Source organism: Ixodes scapularis, unplaced genomic scaffold (assembly GCF_016920785.2).
Source record: "Ixodes scapularis isolate PalLabHiFi unplaced genomic scaffold, ASM1692078v2 PGA_scaffold3__209_contigs__length_174095766, whole genome shotgun sequence".
NCBI classification, from domain to species: Eukaryota; Metazoa; Arthropoda; class Arachnida; order Ixodida; family Ixodidae; genus Ixodes; species Ixodes scapularis.
In genome coordinates, this window is record NW_024609868.1 from 48,026,314 (window position 1) to 48,049,833 (window position 23,520).

Consider the following 23,520-nt stretch of genomic DNA (forward strand, 5'->3'; position numbering starts at 1 on the left):
TGTACAGTTTCTGTGGAATGTGCGTGTTTTTTTTTTTCGAGCTGGGACTGGGAATGGGAAGCCCCAGGGAAGCCACAGTGCGTGACAAAGGCCATTCAGGGCGAAGTTTGAGGAAGCAGAATGTAGCTTTGTGAGTCCTTCGTTCAAACTAGCCCCCTCAAGCATACACACACAGAATTAAAAAAATAAGAAAAAAAAGTCCTCCTTAGGGTACCTACTCGCAGCCCGTAGGAGAACCAGAACCGAAGAATGCCTAAAGTGGATGCAAAATATAACAAAGGCAGTTGAAATATTTCCCCATTTCCCCTACGTGGTCTTTGTGACAAGCAATGTTTTGAGTTGAGAAGGGGTCGAGGTGATTTCTTCCGCTAATGGATACTACACATGATCCGTTTCAAATCCTGGAGCTGCTGCTCTTTTGTATAACATGCGAGCTCATACACATGTAAATAATAAAATGAGTGACGCAAACTTTGAGCGACAACCCTTGCTAAAGCTTAACAAAATCTAGAAGCCACTCCGCCCCCCCCCCCTTCCCCCCCCCCCCCCCCCCCCACACACACACATACACAGGCACTGGCGAACGCCCAAATCATTAAACGACTTCAAACGAATTCTATGCGTGTGTCCGCATTGTGAAGGTGCAACGACTTCGAAGAGGGAGCCAGTTTTTCTTCTTCAATACTTGTGCAAATGTGAAATAGAGGTTGGAAGTAGTTTATTGTTATGAGCACTAAAGATGTGTCTTCACACAATAAAGTAATCGGAAAACTAACGATTACTTCTTTAAGTAATGTCCAATTACTTTTGCCGTCGAGTAATCGAGTAATGTAATCGAATACTTTTTACCCAAGAGTGATAGTAATTGTAATCGATTACTTTTTTTAGTAACGTGTACAAGACCGGTATCCACCCACCTACCTACCCGCCCACTCACCCATTCACAAACCCACTTACCCACGTATCCATCCACCCACCTACGCACCTACCCACCCACCTTTCTTATTAAATATATATATATATATATATATATATATATATATATATAGATAACGCGAAATGACGTAACAAATGTAACTTCTACCAACATCGTTCAAGGCGTGCTAAGAAATCTAAGATGCGCCATGAAAGTAATACCCAAATTCGTCTAAAGAAGATAGTATTTCTAGTCGTTCACTGAGTAAATGCGCAAACAAATGGTGTTAATACAATACACCGAATATGCATCATCATATTAAGCAAATTAAAGGGCCCATGAAACGAATTTTAGGTTGTGATAAATCATTTTAGATTGGGATTTTACTAATAGTACATCGTTCAATGGGCTAAAAGAAAAAAGGTAGAAAGTCAAAAGCCTGTCTTTCAGTGCGAAAATTTGAAAACACAGCGGACTATTTTATACCTCCTCCCCTTCGTAAGCTCTCTGCCTTTTCACTGTGATACATCCGTGGTCCCAAAAGGGCGCCATCGGGTCCAAACGCACGTCACACCGAAACCGGACCTCACTTAGTCCCTTCACCCCTAAGCTGACATTGTGGTGGAAGCTACGCGCTTGCCGGACCAATCAACCGCCTCGCTTTCATCACCTGACCTCATTCTCTGCGCGTGGGTATGCGCGAAGGAGCGTGATCACGTGGCAAGTCTGGCTGGCCCAACGAGCACGTAGCATTCACAGCACTGTCAGCTTCGGGGTGAACGGGGTGGGGAAAGCAACTTTTGTCTGAATTTTGAGCAACGGGCTAATCTTCTGGAGGGACAATGGCTCTGTCCGGGTACACAAACCAGATTCCGAGCAAGAGGGGCCTCCCCTGTTTCCGTCTTCTTGAACTGTTTGGTGTAATGCACGATTTATGAGTTGAGGAGGAAAGCTAAGCAGGAAAAAGCTGGAAAAACGTTTCATGACCCTTTTAATATATACCGGAAAGAAAAACTACAGGGGTCATTGAAGTTGGAACAAACGTTTTCTTCCGCGAACTATTCAACATATGTGACTACGCCCCCGTATACATATTGAAATAAAACACAGAACACGTTAGTTGCTTACAACACTTCCTGCTCCGCATTCCGGGAACAAGAAAGTTGAATGCCATGGAAGCTGCCTTGATCCGCATGTTGCTGGGAACAGCGTTCGTAGGCATGCAGTTGTCCTCGTACGCATTGGTAGTGGCAAATGACGAGTACCTTTATCAAACAGTTTTGGGAAGGGACCCCGGTATATGCGGTAAGTGAGACTTGGCACGAGATTTTAACGATATTCATAAAACAAAACGCGCGATGGTTATGCTAAACACTTGGAATCGGCATTGGTAGTATCCGAACGCCCTTGCTCGCCGTACCACGGCGAGCAAGTGTTTCAAAATACGTCTTTGGCGCACCAAAACGCTAAGGAGGGCACGCCAATGAAAGGGCAACATAGAGAACGCGTGAACGCGCGATGACGAGGCAGCCAAGCGCACGCTGTCATTGGCTGAAGTCGAGGGGAAAGAAACGCACGCGGGCCAGGCGCGTTTCGGGGGCAAATAAACGCACGAGGTGCGCAAGGACCAGAGCAGACCAACTTGCACGCCGTAATATTATATCTCTTTAAAAGATGTTTCGAATTTTTTTTGTTTTGTTTTGTGTATGCAGCGGTATTTGTTACAAAAAAAAACACATATGAAAAAAAAATAATCAGGCACCTACATCCTGAAATGGCTTAATAAGGCGAAGAGCTGCACCTTTCGTTTCTGAAAAATCTTCTTTGAAGCGTGGGGTTACTTTTTCTAAAGACAAACTGCGCTGCAATCCACTTGAATAGTGATCGGCTTAGGTTATATAATAGAACAAAATAGAATAGGATAGTTTTATTTCCAATACATACATTTTCAAAAAGTAGAATGATGAACCGGTGTAAGCCTCAAGGGTTTGTGTACCTGGCTCGGCACAGTGGGTGGCAAATTCACTATGTGTAACATGAGTATAAAATGGTCATTCCCCATCGAAGTCAGTTATTCAAGGAAAAGGTTGAGTTGTCTTACCTCTTTAAATAAAAAAGAAAAAAATATCCGCCAACTACAACCTCCGACAGCACAAAAAAAAAAAAGAAAAAAAAAAGAAAAAGGCGAAGACCACGTTGAGTTTTAAGCCTCTTACTATCGCCTAGCGACCAATACGATTGCAGTACTAGACTGTAAGAATGTAGAACAAATCACAAAGCAAGAAGCGTTTCACATAATAGGCCACGTCCTGCAGTCCTCAAATTGTCATTGGCTATTGCAACAAGTGAATCTTGGATGCGAATATTCAGAAGCCCGATTTTATATTTAACTATACTTTATTTAAACCAATTTAAAATATTTAAGTTAGTAGGAGCCGGCAGCTGTTGAATATTCGAAGATAGTAATGTAATAACAAAGCGGTTGAAATAATGTATTCAACGATTGCTTAAAGGCTGGTGTCATCGGTTCTCATCTGAACGACCACCTTCCGATATTTATATCGGTTCAGAGTATTCAAAACAAGGTTAACAAAAAACAACGAACACTCCTTCAGAAAATAACTATACATAAACTTGATAGTTTTAATATTGCTGTTGCAAATACAAACTGAACCGGTGTATTAAGTGAGGATACAGCCGATTGGACTTACAACGCTTTCATAGATTTATTTGTGGATCTATACAAAATATACTTCCCCTTCAAATAAATTAAAACAACCAAACGCGTAAGAAAACCTTGGACAACGCCAGATTTATTATCCAAGATTCACACCAAAACTGTTTTGTACAGCCGGTTTGCTAAATCGAGAGACGAGAAAGACCTCAAAATATTTAAAATGTAACGCAACGTCTTAACAAAATAATAAAAGCGTGCTAAAGAACACTACCATTTCAAGGTGTTCAAAGCAGCAGAGGGACGTACGGACGTCACGTGGAAGGAGGTAAACTCTCTTTTAAATCGAAACCGTTCATCTATTTCAATTAATAAAATAGTGTGTAACGGTGTAGAACTAACCGGATGTTCTTTAGCGAACGCTTTTAACGAGCATTTTGTGCGGGATTGATACTGTAAAGTCTTGTGTTTTTGACGATGATAGAAACAGCAGCTCGATTTTTTTAGAACCGGTTGTAGACCCTGAGGTTATTAATGTGATCTTACAACTTAAAAATAGCGGAGCTTGTGACGTGGATGGTTTACAAATAAGGCCTACTGAGTATGTAGTTCATTTAGTAGCCGCAGTGCTAACGCGTATATTTAATCTTTCTTTGGTTACTGGTGTTTTTCCTAAACGAATGCAAATAGCCAAAGTGTCAGTACTACACAAAAAGGGGAGTGTAAATGATATGGTAATTACAGACCAATTTCCATATTGCCAGTTTTTTATGAAGCCCTTGGAAAGGTACTTTACACACGCTAACTAATTTTTTAACTAAGCATAATTTGATAACTGCTTTGCAGTTTGGTTTTATAAAGCATAAATCTACCGAGGCTGCACTCCTCGTCCAGAATGAATTCATCGTGCACAATCTTGACGAAAAAAAAAGTTGTTCTTGTTATATTAATATATTTCACAAAGGCTTTTGATTGTCTAAATCATGAGATTTTACTAGCAAAATTGGATACATATGGGATTCGAGGGCTCTTTGCACTTAGTGAAGTTGTATCTAGAGCATCGAATGCAACTAGTTTATATTGATGGATATTCGTCAAATTCGAAGTGTATTTTTACTGGTGTCCCCCAAGGAAGTATATTAGGTCCTTTTCTTTTCAAAATTTACGTTAATGATATTGTAAATATTAACTCTGATGCAACATTTATTAACTATGCCGACGACACTAGTTTGCTTTTTTCAGCTGAAAATGTCGATATGTTATTTGACATGGCAAATCAGGCGTTATCTGCATTAGCAATTTGGAGTCGTACTAATTCCCTACAAGTTAACGTCGATAAAACAAAAGCAGTGATTTTTCGCCCAAAACATAAGGTAGTCACAATTACAAAAGATATCATTTTGAACTCATCCAAAATAGAGGTTGTAAAATCTTTCAAGCTCTTAGGTGTCATTTTTACCGAGACTATGTCATGGGATAGTCATCTTAACTACCTTATTTCTAAGCTGTCTCAAGTAGTAGGCGTTATAAACCGCCACCGGTACATGTTACCAGTAAGGGTAAAATTATTAATATTTAATTCGTTATTTTATTCCCACCTAAATTATTGTAATTTAGTCTGGGGTACAACAACGTCGATGAATCTAGAAAAAATACACTTGTTACAAAAAAAAGCGTTAAGGGCTATAGAAGATGTTCCATTTGACATCCACACAGCTAGTTTATTTAAAAAGTTTCGCGTTATCAATATACACGCTCTCTTTAGCTACAGACTTGTCACTAGTCTAAGACTAGAAAGAATTAGGGGTACAAACTTTTTGATAAACCTTGGACAGCTCTCTGAAAATATTCACGCGTATTCTACCCGTCGTGCAGAATGTTCGGAGGTGGTCACTGCAAGAACGAACTATGGCATACAAACACTCAAACATACTATCCCAAAATACTTAACTTACTTGAAGATGAAGGTACATTGTCCCTGAAAGAAATTAGCCTAATTTTCTCCACAAATGAATCTGAGTATGAACCAAACTTTTAGGGTCTTATAACTTCTGTCTGCAAATAGGCCACTTTTCTGTTATAGTCGATGATAAAATATATAGTCTGAAACACGCTTTGTTAAATTATGGTAATCAAAATTTGTTAATGTTCTTTGTTTGTTTTTTTGAGTTGCTGCTACTGTGCCTTGTAGGCGGTCAAGGACTTGTCAAGCTGTGCCATACAGCTTTTTTCCTTGATCGCCACCATCAACGTTCGATGGAAATAAAGTCCTTATTATTATTATTATTATAATTTGACGAAATTATCTTAGTTTATAAGGGCACTATACTCTTCATCCTGTGATATCCAATGAGTTTTTCAAGCTAAGAAATTTATCTCGAGCTAATTTTAGATTGGGCACTTCTTTACGCTTTGCTGGTAATGTTGGGCTCTTTAAAAGTAACGGGTTACCTGTGATATTACCAGTGGCATAATAGCGCTGGGGACGTGATGGTTATGAAATGTTCAGTCCTGTAATAGAGCTGTTCCGTTATTATGGTATTCATAACACAATTTGCCATGGATCGTATTGTCTCCCCGAACAGGTGCTTGGTATAGAAATCCTAACAAAACGGAAGAAATTATGGAATGCGTACTGAAAAACGTATCGGCGCCTGTAAGTACATTTAGCGAGTTTGGAGCTCCTCGGTAAGCTAAATGCATACAATGAAGAAAATTGCATATAATGCGCATTTTTATGTAGAAAAAAAAAAAGCCGGAAACCTCCATAGAAAACGACGCAATACGTTTATCTTTCCTAACTGCTTTCTTGTGTGGGCTTTAGTTACCTTGCTATTGTTGACATGGCGTTTCTTTGCATGCTTATCAATAGACATACCTAAGAGACATTTATATCGTATGTCTTGTCTAGAAGCACATATACTGGACCTATATTCAAGATGTCCACCGCTAATTCTACGAACAAACCGAGTATTACCAAGAGCGCAGCCGCGTAGTGTTGGTGAATTTTACAATAACTAGTATATATTAGCTTTCGGCCGCCTTATGCGATATATGTGCTTTTTCCTTGTGCAGGTAAAAGAAAAATGGACAAACTATATGGATGATAATTGTTTAACAATAACCGAGCTCGTAAGCGAAATGTGCGACCTTGTAAGTTAACTTCTTTTGTAGATGTAATGTAAACGAGAATGGACCACATAACAAGTGATGTACAATCTCCTGATGTTTGAGCTAGACGTTGAAAACTACATGCCACGACTGTGTAATTACCGTAACAAACATAATTTTCTTCTCTATGGAAAGCTTAATCTCTGGAAACCAAAAAAATTAGTTGTGTCCGCAAATATTGACTGAGTTTTGGAAAACGCAAAAACTTATGTGTTTTACGTTGAAACGGTTCTATTAGATGTTTTATTCAAACAAGCGTACAGATTGGATGAAGTGAGGCTGGGTTACAATTGTGAGGCTTTTTTTTTAAAGCACATTTTGCGCTGATTGATAGGCCGATAAGCAAACTTTTACGACCAACAATTATTCTCGTTATCACAGCAAGTATACACTCTTAGAAAAAAGGGTCAGTATAGTCCTCCCTAAAGGGAGGAACGCTCTTGACACATATGTTCCTTCAGAAAGGGAGAAACTTTCGTCCCATAAGCAGGGGAGCAAAAGTTCCTCCGTTGATTGCATCTCATTATGGCGGCCACGAATCGAGCAAATCGAGCTCGATAAGGCTTAACGAGAACACTAAGTCTATTGTACGAAGCGAGAGGAGCAGCAAATAAAAACGTAACACGAGCTTTCCGCGAACTGTCTTTATTTTCGACGTTTCTTTACCCCTGCAGGTAAAAAAACTTGAGTTTCGAAAGCATGCAGTCACTCAGTCTTCTCAGCGTCAGCACTGCGGTGTTCAACGGAGACAACCAGCACCCAGTTCGCGCACTTTATGTCTTACCTTTGCTATTCCTCGAGCCACAATTCCTTCTTCAACCGTTGCGTCAACCGCACATCACGGAGGAGTGAAAATCATTCGCCCGCAAAACCAAAAGCCGCTCTAAAAAAAAAAAGTAAATCCGAAGCAACCTCTTGGCTTACCTCAGCACGGTAACACGAATAATGGCGTAGCCGCGTAGCGTAAAAGTATGTTAAATCGCTTGCCACCAGATGGCAGGGTCAAGCAGAGTAATCGCAAGTAGCTAGGCTAGGTGGCGCTAGGTACCGCCCAATTGATGTTTTACAAAAGAACATTTATTTTATTTTCTTACGCCACAATAGACCCTTTCCGGAATTCAGTCTGGCCACTTTGATCACTATCATCATCATCTGAAAACGGCATATGTGCTATACTAATGGCGGCCTTCTCTATACTGATGAAGGAAGAAGTTGAAGATGCTCCTAAGGAGATGATTCGAGACCTATACATTCTAGATGTTAGCGCGGCGTGAAGCAGGAATTGGACGCAAGAGCTGCGTAAGCGTTCATTTCTAACTTGGTCGCAGTCAATGTGTTAGTAGCCCACACTCGGCTTCAAAGCCCCATGATGTATAGAACTCTATCAAGACATCTGTGTGGGTTGGCGCTTCGTTCCGACTGCCTGCATTTGTTTCGCCATCGACACTAAAAGAGATTGAAAAATAATTGTAGTGAAGTGCACATTCTCGTTTACCGTTGACCTTTGAGTGACGGTGCCCCATTAAATACTGCAGACCACAGGTTCATTGCCGCCATTAGTATAGTAAAACAAAAACTGCCATTTGAGTCACCAGATGGCACTGAATTCCGGAAAGGGTCAATTGCGTTTCCTTTACTTCGGGAATCTCTAACATATGTAGACACGTTACGCACACTACAAGCGTCAGGTGAACATATATTGAGCGCATACACAGGCATCGCAAATACAAACATCAATACAACAGCACACTACCCCGATCACTAGTCCCGAGCCTTGCGTTTCCGTCTTTTATACTGGTCGTTTTGAACGTACGGAATTTTTCGGTGACTCCCTAAGCAATAAAACATATTCCGAACATGTTCATTTTTTTCCAGCAATGTTATACATCTGAGACTATTTTTAATGGCTCAGGGGATGAATCTCTTATTAAAAAGAAAACGCTCGATCATGCCGCAATTATTTGAAAGCCAATAAATCGAGCCGCCCCAATGTGGTTCCAAGCCATGAGTTTGTTTTCCCGCACGGCCCTTCGTAGCCAGTATTTATATTGTAGTGTTTTTTATTTTTTTTTATTTGTGCTGTTCACGCACGGCTGCAATTGCCGTCTTGAATTAATCTTTGAAGAGCGGATATTCACTCAGCTAGAAGTGATGCTTCACGGGCAGAGAAATCGCTTTTCGATCAACTTGAATGCAGTCAAAGCCGCGACTTCCGGCAACTGCTAAGTGTACGGAGCTACGCCGTTGCGAGCTCGAAAACTTCTAGCGCTCATCCCAGCGCGCCACTTGGAGGGCAGTTTCTACAGGAACCGTAATATATTTAAACAGTAAAATAAAAAAATAGCGTTTTTTTTTATTGTACCTGTTTTTTTATGCTAAACTTCCATTGTAAATATACGTACTTTCCGTCATACTTTCGTACTGTTCAGTCTTTTCCCCAGAGCGCAATCGCTCTCGGGGACCGACAGTCACAATGGCCACTGTACGATAGGAGCTTACCGTTCAGACCAGCGTTTCAACATGACTATTCACACGTCGATCGACTGCACCTAATCCCTCAAGTGGTTTTAAATTCTTTAATGTAAAGCGGAATGTCATCCTGCGACACCCCGCCCCCTCCGATCACGGCCCGACAGTTTACGTCATCTCATCTTGTTGTTACACCACTAACACGCGAACACACGGTCACATTGGCGATAATTCCAGTCTTCTGTTCACAACCCACAACACTGCCATCACGATGTCGCTGACACGCAGAATACAGAATCACGTTGACGATGTTGCTGACACGCAGAAATACAGAATCACGTTGAACGCCGGTTGGCACTCGGCACGGGACAACAGAACCGAACTCAGCACGGAAGGCACCCAGGCAGCCGGCAGGAAAACCTGCCTGCCTTGGACGCAGAACGTTCCCGCGATTTCCATAATGTCGAAAACGTCGACACAGTTCCTCGTGGTTTCGTTACTGTAGTTCTGCGGGAGTCCCGCATATCGGAGACGGCCGTCTAACCCAATGTATGTAGCGCTGCTGGCACTGCTCTGGAACTTCGCCGTTTCTAGCGGCTTCGTTAGCTCGTTCGATAAAATTTGTGGTAAAAACGTCAATGCAACCGAAATGTTCTGCACATTTGGACTAGAAGACGGAATTACAGGCGGCCTTCGCTGCCGCTGAAGCTCATTCAACTCAACATCAAGTTATTAAACATCGTGCGCGATGTGCTCAAAAAACTAAACCGAAAGAAGAGTCGGGAGGCCGAAAGCTTTCTCCGGTCTGCCTGGAGGAGGAAAACGTCTCGGTGAATAATAAGGACTTTAATTTTCCTTTCATTGGTCTGGGTTTGTTTATGTGTGGTTTGGTAAATAAAAATAAAAATAAAATAAAAAACTTTTACGAAAAAAAATCCTGCTCCCCTGGGGATCGAACCTTTGACCACTTGGTCAGTAGCGCGATGTTTTACCCCTGCGCCAAGTGAACACGCAGGAACTCGCTGTCCTCCTTTCATCTGAACTGCCGTTCCTCCCTTCTCTGGGCAACTTGTCCGCAAGAAGGGGGAACAGTCGCTGTTGCTACCTTTCTCCTCCTTTTTCTCTTAGAGTGTAGAGCTTGCTGACGTATCCTGACAAAATTACTAGCAGTTGTTTTATGCGTGGTCATCCTCTAACTTCCTTCTAATTTACATTTTTATTGTTCCTGCACAGAAATCAATAATGCCTAGCAGCTTCATCAACTATGGGGTAAGCTTACATCGCAACTCCCGCAGCACTGGAGATAAATTTACAACTCGTTGTGATAATCTAAGCAAAATATAAGCGCAGCAAACTACATTAGGCTGCCATATTCATATGACTTTACAACGTCATTGCTAGAATTTGAACGTTACCAAGTATCACAAGAGGTGGGACCAACGTGGGGCCACGTGGGCAATGGGGACTCCAGTAGCCCCTACAAAATCCACGTCGGTCCCACGTTGGCGAAGCGTTGACATGCCCAATATGGGTGCCCAGGCAGTGCCACGGTGTATCCCCCCTCGAATATGCGAGGGTAAATTTGGGCACAGCATGGACATGCCCAACTTGGGCTGACCATGCAATACCCCCGGGGGTCCCACCTCGGCCGTGGGAGGGCCAAGTTGCGATGAAGTAGGCTTCATGGTGGCAAAACGCGGGCATGCCCCACTTGGGCTGCCATGTAAGACCCCCGTGGGTCCCACCTCAACTTTACGGGCTGCCAGAGACAATGATGTGGGCTAAGCGTGGGTGTGCCCGAATTGTCCTGCCCATGTGAGACCCCCATGGGTTCCACCTAGGCTCAGCGGGGACCAAGTTTACGAAGATGGGGCTCCATGGATGCAAAGGGTGGGCACGCCCAAATTGGGCAGCCAATATGAAACTTCCGTGGGACCCACCTCGGCTGTACGGGGGCTAAAGGTAATGATGTGGGCTAAACGGCGGCTAAGCATGGGCGGGCCCAACTTGGGCTGCCCATGTAAAACCCCTGTGGGCCCCACCTCGGCTCTGCGGGGGTCAAGTTTACGGAGATGGGGACTTTATGGCGGCGAAGCGTAGGCATGCCCAATTTGGGCTGCCATTATAAAACTCCCGTGGGACCCACCTTGGCTCTACGGGGGCCAAAGGCAATGATCTGGGCTCAACGGTGGCTATGCCTGGGCGTGCCCGAGTAGGACCGACCATGTAAAATCCCCGTGGGTCACACCTCAGCTTTCCAGAAGCCAGGTTCACGAGGATGGGGGCTTCATGGTGGTAAAGCGTGGGCATGCCCTACTTAGGCTGCCAGAATATAAAATCCCCGTGGGACCCACCTCAGCTGTACGGGGGCTAAAGGCAATTATATGGGCTGAACGGCGGCTAAGCATGGGCGGGCCCGACTTGGGCTGTCCATGTAAAACCCCCGTGCGTCCTACCTGGGCTCTGCGTGGGCCATTTTGGTAGTGATGCGGGCTCCAAGGTGTCAAAGCGTGGGCATGCATGCCCCAGCTTGGGCTGCCTAAGTAAAACCCTTGTGGCTTCCAACTCGGCTGTGCGTTGGCCATGTTAGCGATAGTGCGGGCTCTACAGTGGCAAAGCGTGGGCATGCCCGACTGAGGCTGCCTAAATAAAACCACAGTGGGTCCCTTCTCTGCGGGGGCCAAGTTAGCAAAGGTGTGGGCTCCAAGGCGGCAAAGCGTGGACATGCCCAACTTGGACTACCCAAAAAATCCCTTTCCGCTAATATTGAGAATATCTACTCCACGTTCTGAAAATTCAACACAGGAGATCGGCTTAATTTTGATACCGAATCACCAAGGATTGTAATTCTAAGCATGGGCGAGTTATTTTAGGCTTCTAAACTTTATTACTAACTGACAACTCAGTGGTGTGAATGTTGAGAAGGCCGTTTTACGTGGGGTGCAATTTTTTACGTTGAGTATTGAATTTGACGGGTGAATTCAAAACACGCTCGTCAGAATGTCGTATCTCTTCTAAAATTCGGTGTTTGTAGACGGCTCTAGCTGGCTACATACCCCGATTAACTGTCCAACAGGCGTTTACATGGAAACGTGCACAGCATTTGTTTTGTTTTGTTCTAGTTCCTACACTTGAAATGCCGAATTATTTGTGGCCTTATTCAAGACCTTTCAGAGGCCCGTTGCCCTCAAGTTTTGAGCAGCATTCCAGACGAGGAGATAGAATATTTTGGCTCGCGTTTCGAACGTTCGTCATGACCTTTCCTTACTACTGTTTTTCTGAACTCCGCTCCATTATACGTGCCATCGTTGCAGAGGCTACAAGGGCGAGCTCCAAGCTTTCAGTGTGTCAGTCAAGCGCGCGCGCTCATGCAGTGCATGCGAGCATCGTTCAGTGGGACGTGCTAGAGCCTAGGACGTGCCTTTGCAAGCTTCGGCTTCGCTATCACGTAAAGTGAAGCCTCTATCTACCTCGTGGAGTGAAACACGCGTGCTCGCAGAAGCTATGAAAGAAAGCAATACAAATATCAAAGATAAAGAAACATTTAATAAGACGCCGTGGACCCAAGCTGCATTTTTGTTTTACGTTTTGTTATTGCGCGTTTACAGAAGCCGAGATATGCTTGTATTCGAACATGGCATGTGCAAAATCGAACGTTACAGCGCCACGGAGATGGTGCAGTGAGCATAACAGCGTCGCGTCTTGAGGACGCGCTCGCGCCACCTGCCCCAGAGCAACGAGTCTATTGCTTTATCAAAATGGTAATATTTCCAGTAGGCCTACGGGGAATGTAAGGCATGCTCAACTGTGTATGCGCTGCAGTACCCTAGACCGAAACGAAAATATGAAATAACCCCCGAACGAAATGAGATTCCCGGGGCGGCCTCACCTGGTCTGCCCACGAAGGCCCACTATGGCCCCCACGAGCGGTGCTCATGCGGGCTGCCCACCTAGGTCCCCTGCCGACCCCACGAGGAGAGCCCATGTGGGCTGCCCAAGTAAGTCCCTTGTGGGTCCCCCGGTGTGGCTCAGGTGAACTACCCAAGCGGGCCCCATTTGGGCCCCACTTGCAAAACCGACGTGGGACCCACGTGGGCTGCCCAAGTGGGACCCACGTCGGCCCCCCTTTTAGAGCCAACCTTGTGCTAGGTCCCTCGACAGAAGCCTAGGCAGGCTGCCCAAGTAGCCCTCCCCCCCCCCCCCCCCCCCGTGGGTACCACGAGGGCAACCTATGTGGGCTGAACCAGTGGGGCAGCCCACATGGGTCGGCCTCGTGCAATTATTATATCGAGCGTTTGGAGATCGAATCAGTATCTGTCAAGCGTTCGAACGCCCATTAAAATATCAAACGTGCCAAAGCATCCACGGCTGAGCAGGCAAGCTTGCTCTCGTAGTGGAGTACACAAAGTAACTTGCCGTAAATAACACTGTCCTCGCGGAAGCTCAGAAGTTGATGAATTTTAGGAAAAATTCTATATTGACAGCGATTTTCCAGGTGAAAGCGAACGCGAAGCAAAGCCTTCAAGCTTGTCGTCTTCTAAACCCAACTCATCGAAACCGCCGCCAACTCCGCGGTAACTCTAGCTAACTCCTGTCTCATTGGGTTGCACTACATTTTTCGGCCAGCGGAGTCACTCTTATGTTTAGCCACAAAACATTTATTTATGAAAACTGTGAGGGCTGTCAGTTTTAATGTTTGTGCACAAGCTATTTGACAGGATTCTCGAAAAGCAGCCAGAAAGGTTCTGTGCCGACAATCGCTTAGAAACAGGGGAAGCTTCACTTTTCCCTCGTTTTCCCCTTTCCCTTGCATTATAATGGATCAGAGTGACAGCCCTTACAGTTCTTATAAATAAATGTTTTGTGGTCAGGAGTGGCACCACCGGCAGCCATCGCTTGGTGTCAAGTGATGGCTGCCAGTGGTGCCACTCGACCTGCGGAAAGACAAGCCTCGACTCGATCCAGCCTACCACAATAGTGAACGGTGGTTACAGGCAGCGACAATCCGGGAACTGCATCGCTGCACGTATCGGTTCAGGTGGAGTCACGCGAGGGCCTGTGGTGCCATCTGGGAGTGCTATCTCGTAGTAGCTATATAAATCCGTGGCCTCCGCGATCTGCTGCCGGCGGCGCGCCGTTGCTCCGGCCGTCCCAATCGGCCGGAGAGAGTGTAAGTTGAAAAGGGGGCGTGGCCGCGTCTTTCGCCGCACCGCGGCGCGCGTAGCCTAAGGTCGCTTTCCCTGTCGCGGGCGGGCGTAGAGGACGAAAACTCGGCCGTTGCAGCCTGTGTGAGACGTTTAATGGAAAATTACTACCGCTCATCAATGTAGTTGATCATAGTAGTTACAGGTGCCATTAATTGTTAGCCGATTAAATTTTTTTCGTGGACTGGGCCTGTTGTGCAGCGTAAGTGAATTTATTGCACAGCAGTATTTTCATTTTTGCGTTCATGCAGCGTTACTACATACAAAACCTGTATTTGTTATTTTAGTATGTGAAAGTAGTTTTTATGTGAACAAGCAGCACAGTGCGCCTTGATTTTTTTTTTTTTTTTTTTGTACTAACGATATTAATTTTTTTGTGTGCATTCATTCTAAAAGAAAAGTAAGTGAAGTGTAGGCTTTCACAGCGCACAGGTCTCTTACAAACCGTTGTTCCGATCCAGTGTTGAATAGGACAAACTTCCTGCAATGCTTTAAGGTTGAAGTTGCAGGCTGGAACTGGGTCAATTTTTTTTTTTTATTATTATGAGGTTTAACGCGTCGACGCTACAGATGCGATGAGGCGCGCCGTAGTAGATGGCTCCGGAATAATTGTGACCAGTGAACCCATCCTTCTAGCGAACTTTAACACAGGACGAAGAAAGAAAAGACGAAACACACACTAGACTTCAACTTGGTTATGGAAAAGGGAACAGGAAAACAGGCATATATGTATATGATTTGAAAAAACTAACAAGCACATGATTCCGCGGAAATGAAACGGCGCAACGTTTTACACGCCGGCGCAACGCTGCAGTCTCCTCCTTACAGTATCTGCTTTTCTAAACAACTGCACTCTCATTCTGTTGATTGCCCTTGCATCTGACTGCTTGTGTGGAAGGAGGTCATCACAAGTTTGTGCTGCACATTCAACTGAGTTAGTAGGCCGCTGCAGGTCACCTACTGCATCTTGTGCACTTGTTTTCGTACCTGTAGCCACCTGATCCTCCTTGGGGCCTATACCTTGAAAACTTGCCTCTGTGTTTACTTCAGGGACTGATGGCAACCAGCAATCAGAATTTGACTGGCCTGTGCTGGTTGCACTGTCACAGGCTGAACCAGTCACTTTGGCATGGCAACTTGATAAACTTGATGCCTTTTCTTTCTGTGAAGGAGTCCTGTAGCACTCGCTCCAATTTACGCCTTTTTTGTGGCTTTTGTGGGTGCATGTAGGTTGGGTATCCTGAAAATATGCTCGGAACAGCATCCCGTTTGAGGCGGCGAAGCTTGGTGGACCCTAGAGTGTAGTCCGAATCCGCAAAATGAAGGCTGCAGACGACACTGCTCGATGATTTGTCATTTGGGACAAAATCTTTTCTTGATATCGCCTTCAGCCACGCTTGGCGACGGTCATCGTTCGCAGGAAATTCATGAAAACTTATTCCAAGCTTTCTTTTCCTGTCCGACTTGCAGAAAGGCACGCTGCAATACATTCTTCTGAAAAAAATACAGAAGCAGAGCGGACAGCGGTGTGAAACGCACGCCAGAAAACCATATAATTTTCACTTACAGCAAAATTTGAGGCGGCGATATTTCAGAGGCTACATAAGCCCACTAAACACACCTGGAACATATACATCATAGTAAACCAAGACTCAAGAAAAAATTGTCGCTTCGTACACTTGGAAGACTACCCTAGAGCTTAGACTACTGCAATCGCCTGCCTATAAACAACACTCGAGCGCTTATCGGTGTTACGCTGCTCTCTCTCTCTCTCTGTATCACACCCACGCGCGCACGCACACACACACATGCAAGCGCGCGCACGTGCGAACCTACACACACACACACACACACACAAACAAACATGAACACCCGCCTCGAACCAGCCCACATACGCACGCACACACATGAACACGGGCCGCGAACCCACCCACATACGCCCGCAGCGCGAACCTACGCACGCACGCACGCACGCACGCGAGCGAGCGAGCGAGCAAACCAGGGAACCCCCACGCATTCACACACCGTACGTGCACGCGTGCGCACGCGAACCCACACGCAAGCACACACGCCTTGAAACAACACGCGCGCTCACACACACACACAAAATAACCTAGTTAGTTTACTGCAGCCAAGTATTTCGAAACAGTGTTGTTCACGTTCCTCAAAAAGGGGAACGGAAGCTCGTTCCTCGTTCCTTTTGATTTTTGGAACGCGTTCCCGTTACAAGTTCCATCTGTGGGAAAGGAACTCGTTCCCGTTACAGTTAAAAAAATGGAACGTATCGTTACATATACGTTACATTTGTATTTAGTTAATTATCATATTTAGCTAGATGAAACAAAGTTTATTTTTTTTATGGATCTCATCAAATGGCAGCACACGAATTTGAGTGCCGTGATGGAAGGACATAAAGAGGAAGGACAACAAGCAGAAGCAAGGTTTCATTCGTTGTTATATTAACCTTTAAAAAATCTCAGCGTTCTGCCTTATTAATGTTCCTTATTTTGCCTTATTCATGTTATTCATGATTGTGATGGGCTATGCAGACAAGCCAAATGTACCGTTACCCTACATTGCTCAAGCGTTTTACAACAACCTTGCACGTTTCAATCTAACAAAGTCCTGTGTTCGAACTGGACAACACTTTCTTCTCGATATTGCTGTCCGTAAGACAAGCAAGTGGAAAAGAATGTAGGGCTCTTGGAAGGTCAGTCTTGAAAACTACCAGTCCTTTTTCGTGAAGGTGGGATTTGTTGTTCAGTTTGAAGGTGGGAGAAGAGGAGAGGGAATGAAGGTTAATTTTTGTGCTCTGACCAATGTTTGGGATGCAAGGCAGCATTTGTTTTTTGGTAATCTGCTCTTTTAGTGTAACTAATTTTTTTTATTTTTAGAAGTTCAGTGATGGTTGTAGTCGGTCTTAGATTTCTGGGTGTATGATGATTCATGGAAGCAAAGAAAGTAGCTGAGTTTGAGACATCCCTTTTCTGCCTTTTCCTTCGACTAAATGTTTTGATTTCTGTACCGCACTCTCGGGCACTGAAAAGAGAATCAATGTACACTATCCCTCCTGCGCCCTACTGTTATCAAGCGAGGACCGCAAAAAATAAACCCTAATTAACAAAACATTTAACGAGATCCTGCTGTGCGTAAGTATATTATTTTTATACTTTTTTTAGAATTGCCCTTTTAGAAGTAAAATAAAATTACCCCACTGGGCAAAGCAAAAGGAACGCCGTTCCTCCTTCCGTTCCAGTAAAAAAGTAACGAGTTCCCGTTCCAGTTCCACCGATGCAAAATGGAACGGCGGCGTTCCTTCGTTCCTCCGAAAAGGAACGCGTTCCAGGAACGCCGTTCCGTACAACACTGTTTCGAAACAGCCTGTAAGGCATAAAAAGGTAAACCTAAGCGCCGTGATAGCTCGCGAAAAGGCCGTAAAAGTGGCAAAAGCATTCAGCACACAGGCATTCAATCTGCACGAACTGCAAAAGGATCATTCGACTTTCATTTAACCACTCCGGCTGCATGCAAAACAAACATGTCTTTTAAACAACGTACGTACCTTAACTTTGTACTGCTTGCAGGAACGAGTGAAGATACATCGACCACATACTCAAGGTTTTTCTGCAGTGAAAACTCGACAACGAAGACTGACGAACACGTGAAATCGCAGGCAGTGTCGGCCAGATGAGCCTCGCTTTAACCTTAGGCTAACGGCGCCGCCTCGCGACGGGTGACGGAGTTAGCAAAATTACACCGCTCCCCTTGCTTCCGCGCCGAATGGGACGGCCGGTGCAACGGCGCGCCGCCGGCAGCAGATCGCGGAGGCCACGATAAATCAACTTTCATGTTTTGATTCGTCACTAAAGAGCGGCGCTGTTATCCTATTTCGTTTGGTTTTGGGGGGACACGAGTGGTCCGGGATTAAAGGGTGAGTTTCCCGACTGAGGTGTTTTAGTAACATCGGGATGCAATATATAGCAGCTCGCTTTGAGTGTGTGCTGTGAAGTATACCTATAGTTGGTTTGCAGCGCCCCCACATTGAATGGTGCTCATCTTTTTTTTTCTCGGACTGAAACGGCGTATCCAGTCCGGCCGTGACTGCAGACTACGTCGAAATGCTATGCTGCGCAGAAGCACCGCAAAATACTGTGTAGTTTTTATTCTTTTTTTTTTTATTTCGTCTTCGCCTAGATTTTATGGCATAGTTTGAGATGGCCAGCTAACTACTGGTCACCAGGTCAAATAATGATAAAAAGTCGGTTCGAAGGCTGCGTTTTAAATATGTGTTTTGAAAAAAAGAAAAAAAAGATTCAATAACACCAGCATCTGCCTTTATTGTTTGATTTTATATTAGTCTTATTTGCAGAATATTAAAAATAGAGATGCTTAAATAGAGAAAAAATAGTGATTTCACCATGCGCCGTGCCCCTACCTTTTGTTGTTTGTCTACCGCGTGACCCAAATAGCGGCCAGGCTCTTTAAATTGACCGCAAAAATCGGTTTCTTAACCTATCGCGTTACGAATTTGTACAGCGTTGGCCACAGCTGGTCAATTTTTTCCTATAAAATTTGCAAAGAGTGAGCTTGACTGAGGAAAAAAGAACAAAAAAGAAACGGACTTCACTCCTATGAAAACGCAGCGAAGCCACCGGTCTTCAAACCATAAGGCGCCCTATGGTTTCAAGACCAGTAAGTGACTCCACTGCGTTTCCATAGAAGTTAAGCCTTTTTCTTTTTAGAGCGCAGCTCTTAGGCGCACGTTTCAGGCTTGAGCGGCGTCGCCGTCGCCGTCGGCGTAACCAAGGTCACCCCAAGGTCACGTGAACTCCCGAGGTCACGTGACACCCCAGGTCACCCCAAGGTCACTTGACTTCGGGGGTGGTCACGTGACCACCCCCAGGTCACCCCAAAGTTACGCGACCCCCCGAGATCACGTGCCCCCCCCCCCAAAATCACGTGACCCCCCCTCCCCCCCCCAAGTCATGCGACACCCCCCCCCCCCCGAGGTCACGTGACCCCCCTCCCCCCGAGATCAGGTGACCCCCTGGAGCATATTAAAGAATGAGGGGAGGAGGTGGAGAAGGAGGAGGAGAGGTCTACCCTCCCCTCAGTCCCCTTCCCTCCTCCTCCTCAAGAGCTGCGCTCCAATCCGGCGTTACAGGTAGTTGTAAACGGCTTTCACTTTTTTTTTCTTTTTCTTCAGGTAAACTCACTCTTTGCGAATTTTATAGAAAAAATGCACCACCTGTGGCCAACGCTGTACAATATCGGAACGCGATAGGTTAAGCAACCGATGTTTGCGGTAGATGAGTTTGGCCGCTGTTTGAGACACGAGGTAGTTCCAGGCAGACTTGTACGGAATGGCGTTCCAAGGAACGGCGTTCCTGGAACGCGTTCCTTTTAAGAGGAACGAAGGAGCGCCGCCGTTCCATATTACATCGGTGGAACTGGAACGGGAACGCGTTACATTTTTACTAGAACAAAAAAGGAACGGCGTTCCTTTTTTTGTTTAGTGGGGTCATTTTGATTCTATTTTTACGAAGGAAATTTTAAAGTATAAAAGTTATATCATTACGAAAATATTGTTTTTAACTCGTTCACGTTTTGGTTGCTTCTCTTAGGATTCATATTGTGTGGTCCTCACTTAGTAACAGACCGTTGCTAGAAAGTTAGTGGACATCGATGTTTTTGTCTTTTTTTTTTTAGTGCCCGATACTGCGGTGCAAAAAGCAAAACGTTTGGTTGCACGAAAAGACACAAAAGGGGGCGTTTCAAACTAAGCTACGTTATTTGCTTCCACGAATCCTCATACACCCAGAAATCTAAGGCCGACTACAGCCGTTTCTGAACGTTCATAAAGAGACGTAGAGTTATAACAAAATCACAGGTTATCAGACATCGAACGCACTTTTGTATTCCGAACATTGGTCACTTCAACGATACACAAAAATTAACCTTTATTCCTTCTCCCTTTGTCCCCCACCTTCAAACTGAACAACGAATCCAACCTTCACAAAGAACTACTTGTAGTTTTCAGGACTGACCTTCCAAAAGCATACCCTCTCCTTCACTTGTTCGTCTTGAGGACAGCCACATCGAGGAGCAACTGCTGTTAAGTTCGAACAAGTGACTTCGTAAGACTGAAGCGAGTGAGGTTGTTGTAAAACGCTCGCGCAATGTGAGGTAACAGTAGATTTGGCTTTTTTGAATCGTTCACCACAAACATGAATCTGGTTAAAAGATGAGGTTTTTAAGCTTGAATATATCAACAAATAAAACCTTGATTCCGCTGGTTTTCTTCTTCTGGTGGCCTTCCATCACGACATATAAATTCGTGTGTTCCCATTTGATGGGATAAATAAAAAAAAGAAGAAAACTTTGCTTGATCTAACCAAATATAGTAATTAGAAAAATACAAATTTAACGTATATGTAACAAAACGTTCCATTTCTTAAACTGTAACGGGAACGAGTTCCTTTCTCACAGATGGAACTTGTAACGGGAACGCGTTCCGAAATTCAGAAGGAACGAGGAACGAGCTTTTGTTCCTTTTTTCGGGGAACGTGTACAACACTGGTTCCAGGCTTTACTATTCTCAATTTCGACAAATCATCCATTCGAAAGTTGAAGATTAAATCTGTCAGTCATAACAAGCTGTCGGAAGTATATACGTACCTAATGACAAGAAGTGACCATAAAAATCTAGAAATTGCTTGCCAATTTTCGTATTTATGAAAAAATGTAACAATGACGTGGTAATAATTTTTGACCGCGTACTTAAAGGGGTACTCCGCCGATTTCTTCATGGTCCCCAATTTGCTTGAAATTTTGCTAAACTCGCAGAACAACATCGCCAAAATAGTATCCCAATTATTAGGTCAAAATAATTTTTTTTCACGAAGTTATTGAATTTACAGTTTTGGTCCTCACCGTATTTTTCAAGCTCGAAGTCCCTACTGGCAACAAAGAAAAAGTGACGTCAGTGGAAGTGCAGGGGTTCACTCTTTGGTCTGTAGAATTTGTTGCCAACTGATTCGAAGCAGTTTCATGGTGTCAAATGAATGCTTTGGAAGCTCGCTCCAGTCCCCGCGCTCCAGCACGGAACAAATGATTGGCATATGTGACGTCAGTGGAAGTGCAGGGGTTCACTCTTTGGACTGTAGAATTTGTTGCCAACTGATTCGAAGCAGTTTCATGGTGTCAAATGAATGCTTTGGAAGCTCGCTCCAGTCCCCGTGCTCCAGCACGGAACAAATGATTGGCATATTCTATTTTTTAGACTGCTCGCCCGACTGGCAAGCTTGCCTTCCACTGACGTCACGGCACTGAAAAGGGCGGGTATATTTGAATGTTGGTTTTTGCATCATTTTCATTTGCCGATTTTGCAGTAACTATTATGAATTTCACGATACTAAATAGCGTACTGGAAAGGGTAAAGGCCGGGGAGTCAGAAAATATAGTTAGTTAAGGTAGCTCAAAAATCGCCGGAGTACCCCTTTAACGGGACAACAAAGAGGTGTACGTAAAAACTGCGTTATTATTGTTTCAAAAAAATTCGGGGGTTATTTCGAAAAAGTTAAATAAGAAAAACAACTGTATGTATGATTTTATTCGCTAATCCGCATCCGTAAAGTTACAATGTTACGGTAGTCATACTAAAAAATAAATTATTTTCTAGTCACCGGAATCGACAAAAAAATACAACGACGAAGCCCAAAATGCTGGTATACACCTTTGCAAAAAACGCTCCTAGGCCGCCGCCATGTTGCTGATGCTGATGCGGCTGGTGCGACTCTCGCGCCCTCTATCAGCTAGAAAGTTTCTGCCACTCTCTGGGACTGTGAAGACCCGCTCAGCGCGGTTCTCTACCTACGTTTTTGCGGTTTTGCATACGTTAACTCGGCCCTCTTGAAAGTTCCCACTTAATTTGTTTTATGGGTGCTGCGTACCCTTTCCGTGTTATCTTTCATTGTGAGAAATAAGGCTGACAAGTGCCTGCCATTCAAGCTTATCTGCTCGAAATGCACGGGAAACGAAGGAGGTGAAGGACTTGGAACGACCCTCGACGCGATTTTGCGAACATTGTTCTCCCCCCTCCCAGAGATAATCCGCGTAAAATCCTCAGTCATCTCTCTAAAAATAGTAGTCCGGGTTTGGATGGGAAACGGGTCAGTCGCGTTGATTCCTTTGCCTTGGTGCTGTTGTGAAAAAAGGAAGGAAGAAAAAAAGGAAAAAAGGAAACGAAGTCAGCTTGGATTCCTACCGTTCGTCAAGATGTGACTGTCGTCGACTGTGACTGTGTTATTCGAGATCTTTCTCAAACTAATTCGTTTTGGATAACGCTGCATCGTCTGGTACGTAGAATATATTGTTCGAATGTGAACACTTTTTAAATTGTATGTCCGTGTCCTGTCCATCGGTAAACACGGTATTTGTGAGCGGGAAAAATGCATGCCTTTCGGCTCTCTTCTGACAGCTTTGTCGGTTGACATGCGGCGAATCGCGCGGCGCCATCAAAACTTATCGTAACAAAAAAACACACACAAAAAAACTGGAAGTATACGTTCCAGTTAATAGTTAATAGGCTTTTATTGCTTTCTTTCTTTTTATGTGATACAATGCTTTTTCAGTGACCTCGGGAAAATACATGCACCATAAAACAGAAAATACAGCGGGAAAAGACCAGAATTTAGCCGCCAGCAGTGTTTGAAACTGCGCCTACGCAGGCAACGCCTATCGAAATCACAGTTCACTCGGTTAGGGTTAGTAGGGACGCCGGTGAGAGTCTAGCCTCAAACCCAGTGACTGGGCTCGAAAACGGTTTGCTGCCCCTGAGGTCGAGTGTTTCTTGGAAAGGTGTATAGCATGCACAGCAGACATAACCGGATGGACCACCCAACCCCCACCCAAGACTGCACCTTCCCGGGAACGAGGTCCACGCTGAATATTGGTCGATCAGATAAACAAAAGAAGGACACGGCTCTGCATGAAAACTGAGCAATCCCTTCACATTGCTCCCTAAGCATGCAAAGGATATGAGTGTTTTCTTCTCGAAATCTATAAACGAATAAAAATAAAATTAC

General features: G+C 44.5%; 1 protein-coding gene across 1 annotated transcript; it reads left to right on the forward strand.

The window, feature by feature from the left end:
• The first annotated feature begins 2,088 nt into the window (after positions 1 to 2,088).
• LOC120841983 lies at positions 2,089 to 23,381 on the forward strand. The gene is made up of 6 exons (XM_040212976.1): positions 2,089 to 2,221; positions 6,176 to 6,246; positions 6,666 to 6,743; positions 10,464 to 10,499; positions 22,116 to 22,161; positions 23,296 to 23,381. The coding sequence occupies exons 1-6, from the start codon at positions 2,089 to 2,091 to the stop codon at positions 23,379 to 23,381; spliced, it is 450 nt and encodes a 149-aa protein (XP_040068910.1).
• Positions 23,382 to 23,520: the final 139 nt, after the last annotated feature.

Bases quoted from the DNA above. Each gene is read 5' to 3' on its own strand.
- LOC120841983 (XM_040212976.1), top strand. From the start codon at position 2,089: ATGGAAGCTGCCTTGATCCGCATGTTGCTGGGAACAGCGTTCGTAGGC. The intron at 2,222-6,175 runs GTAAGTGAGACT...CTCCCCGAACAG, and splicing joins AAGGGACCCCGGTATATGCG to GTGCTTGGTATAGAAATCCT. The intron at 6,744-10,463 runs GTAAGTTAACTT...GTTCCTGCACAG, and splicing joins TAAGCGAAATGTGCGACCTT to AAATCAATAATGCCTAGCAG.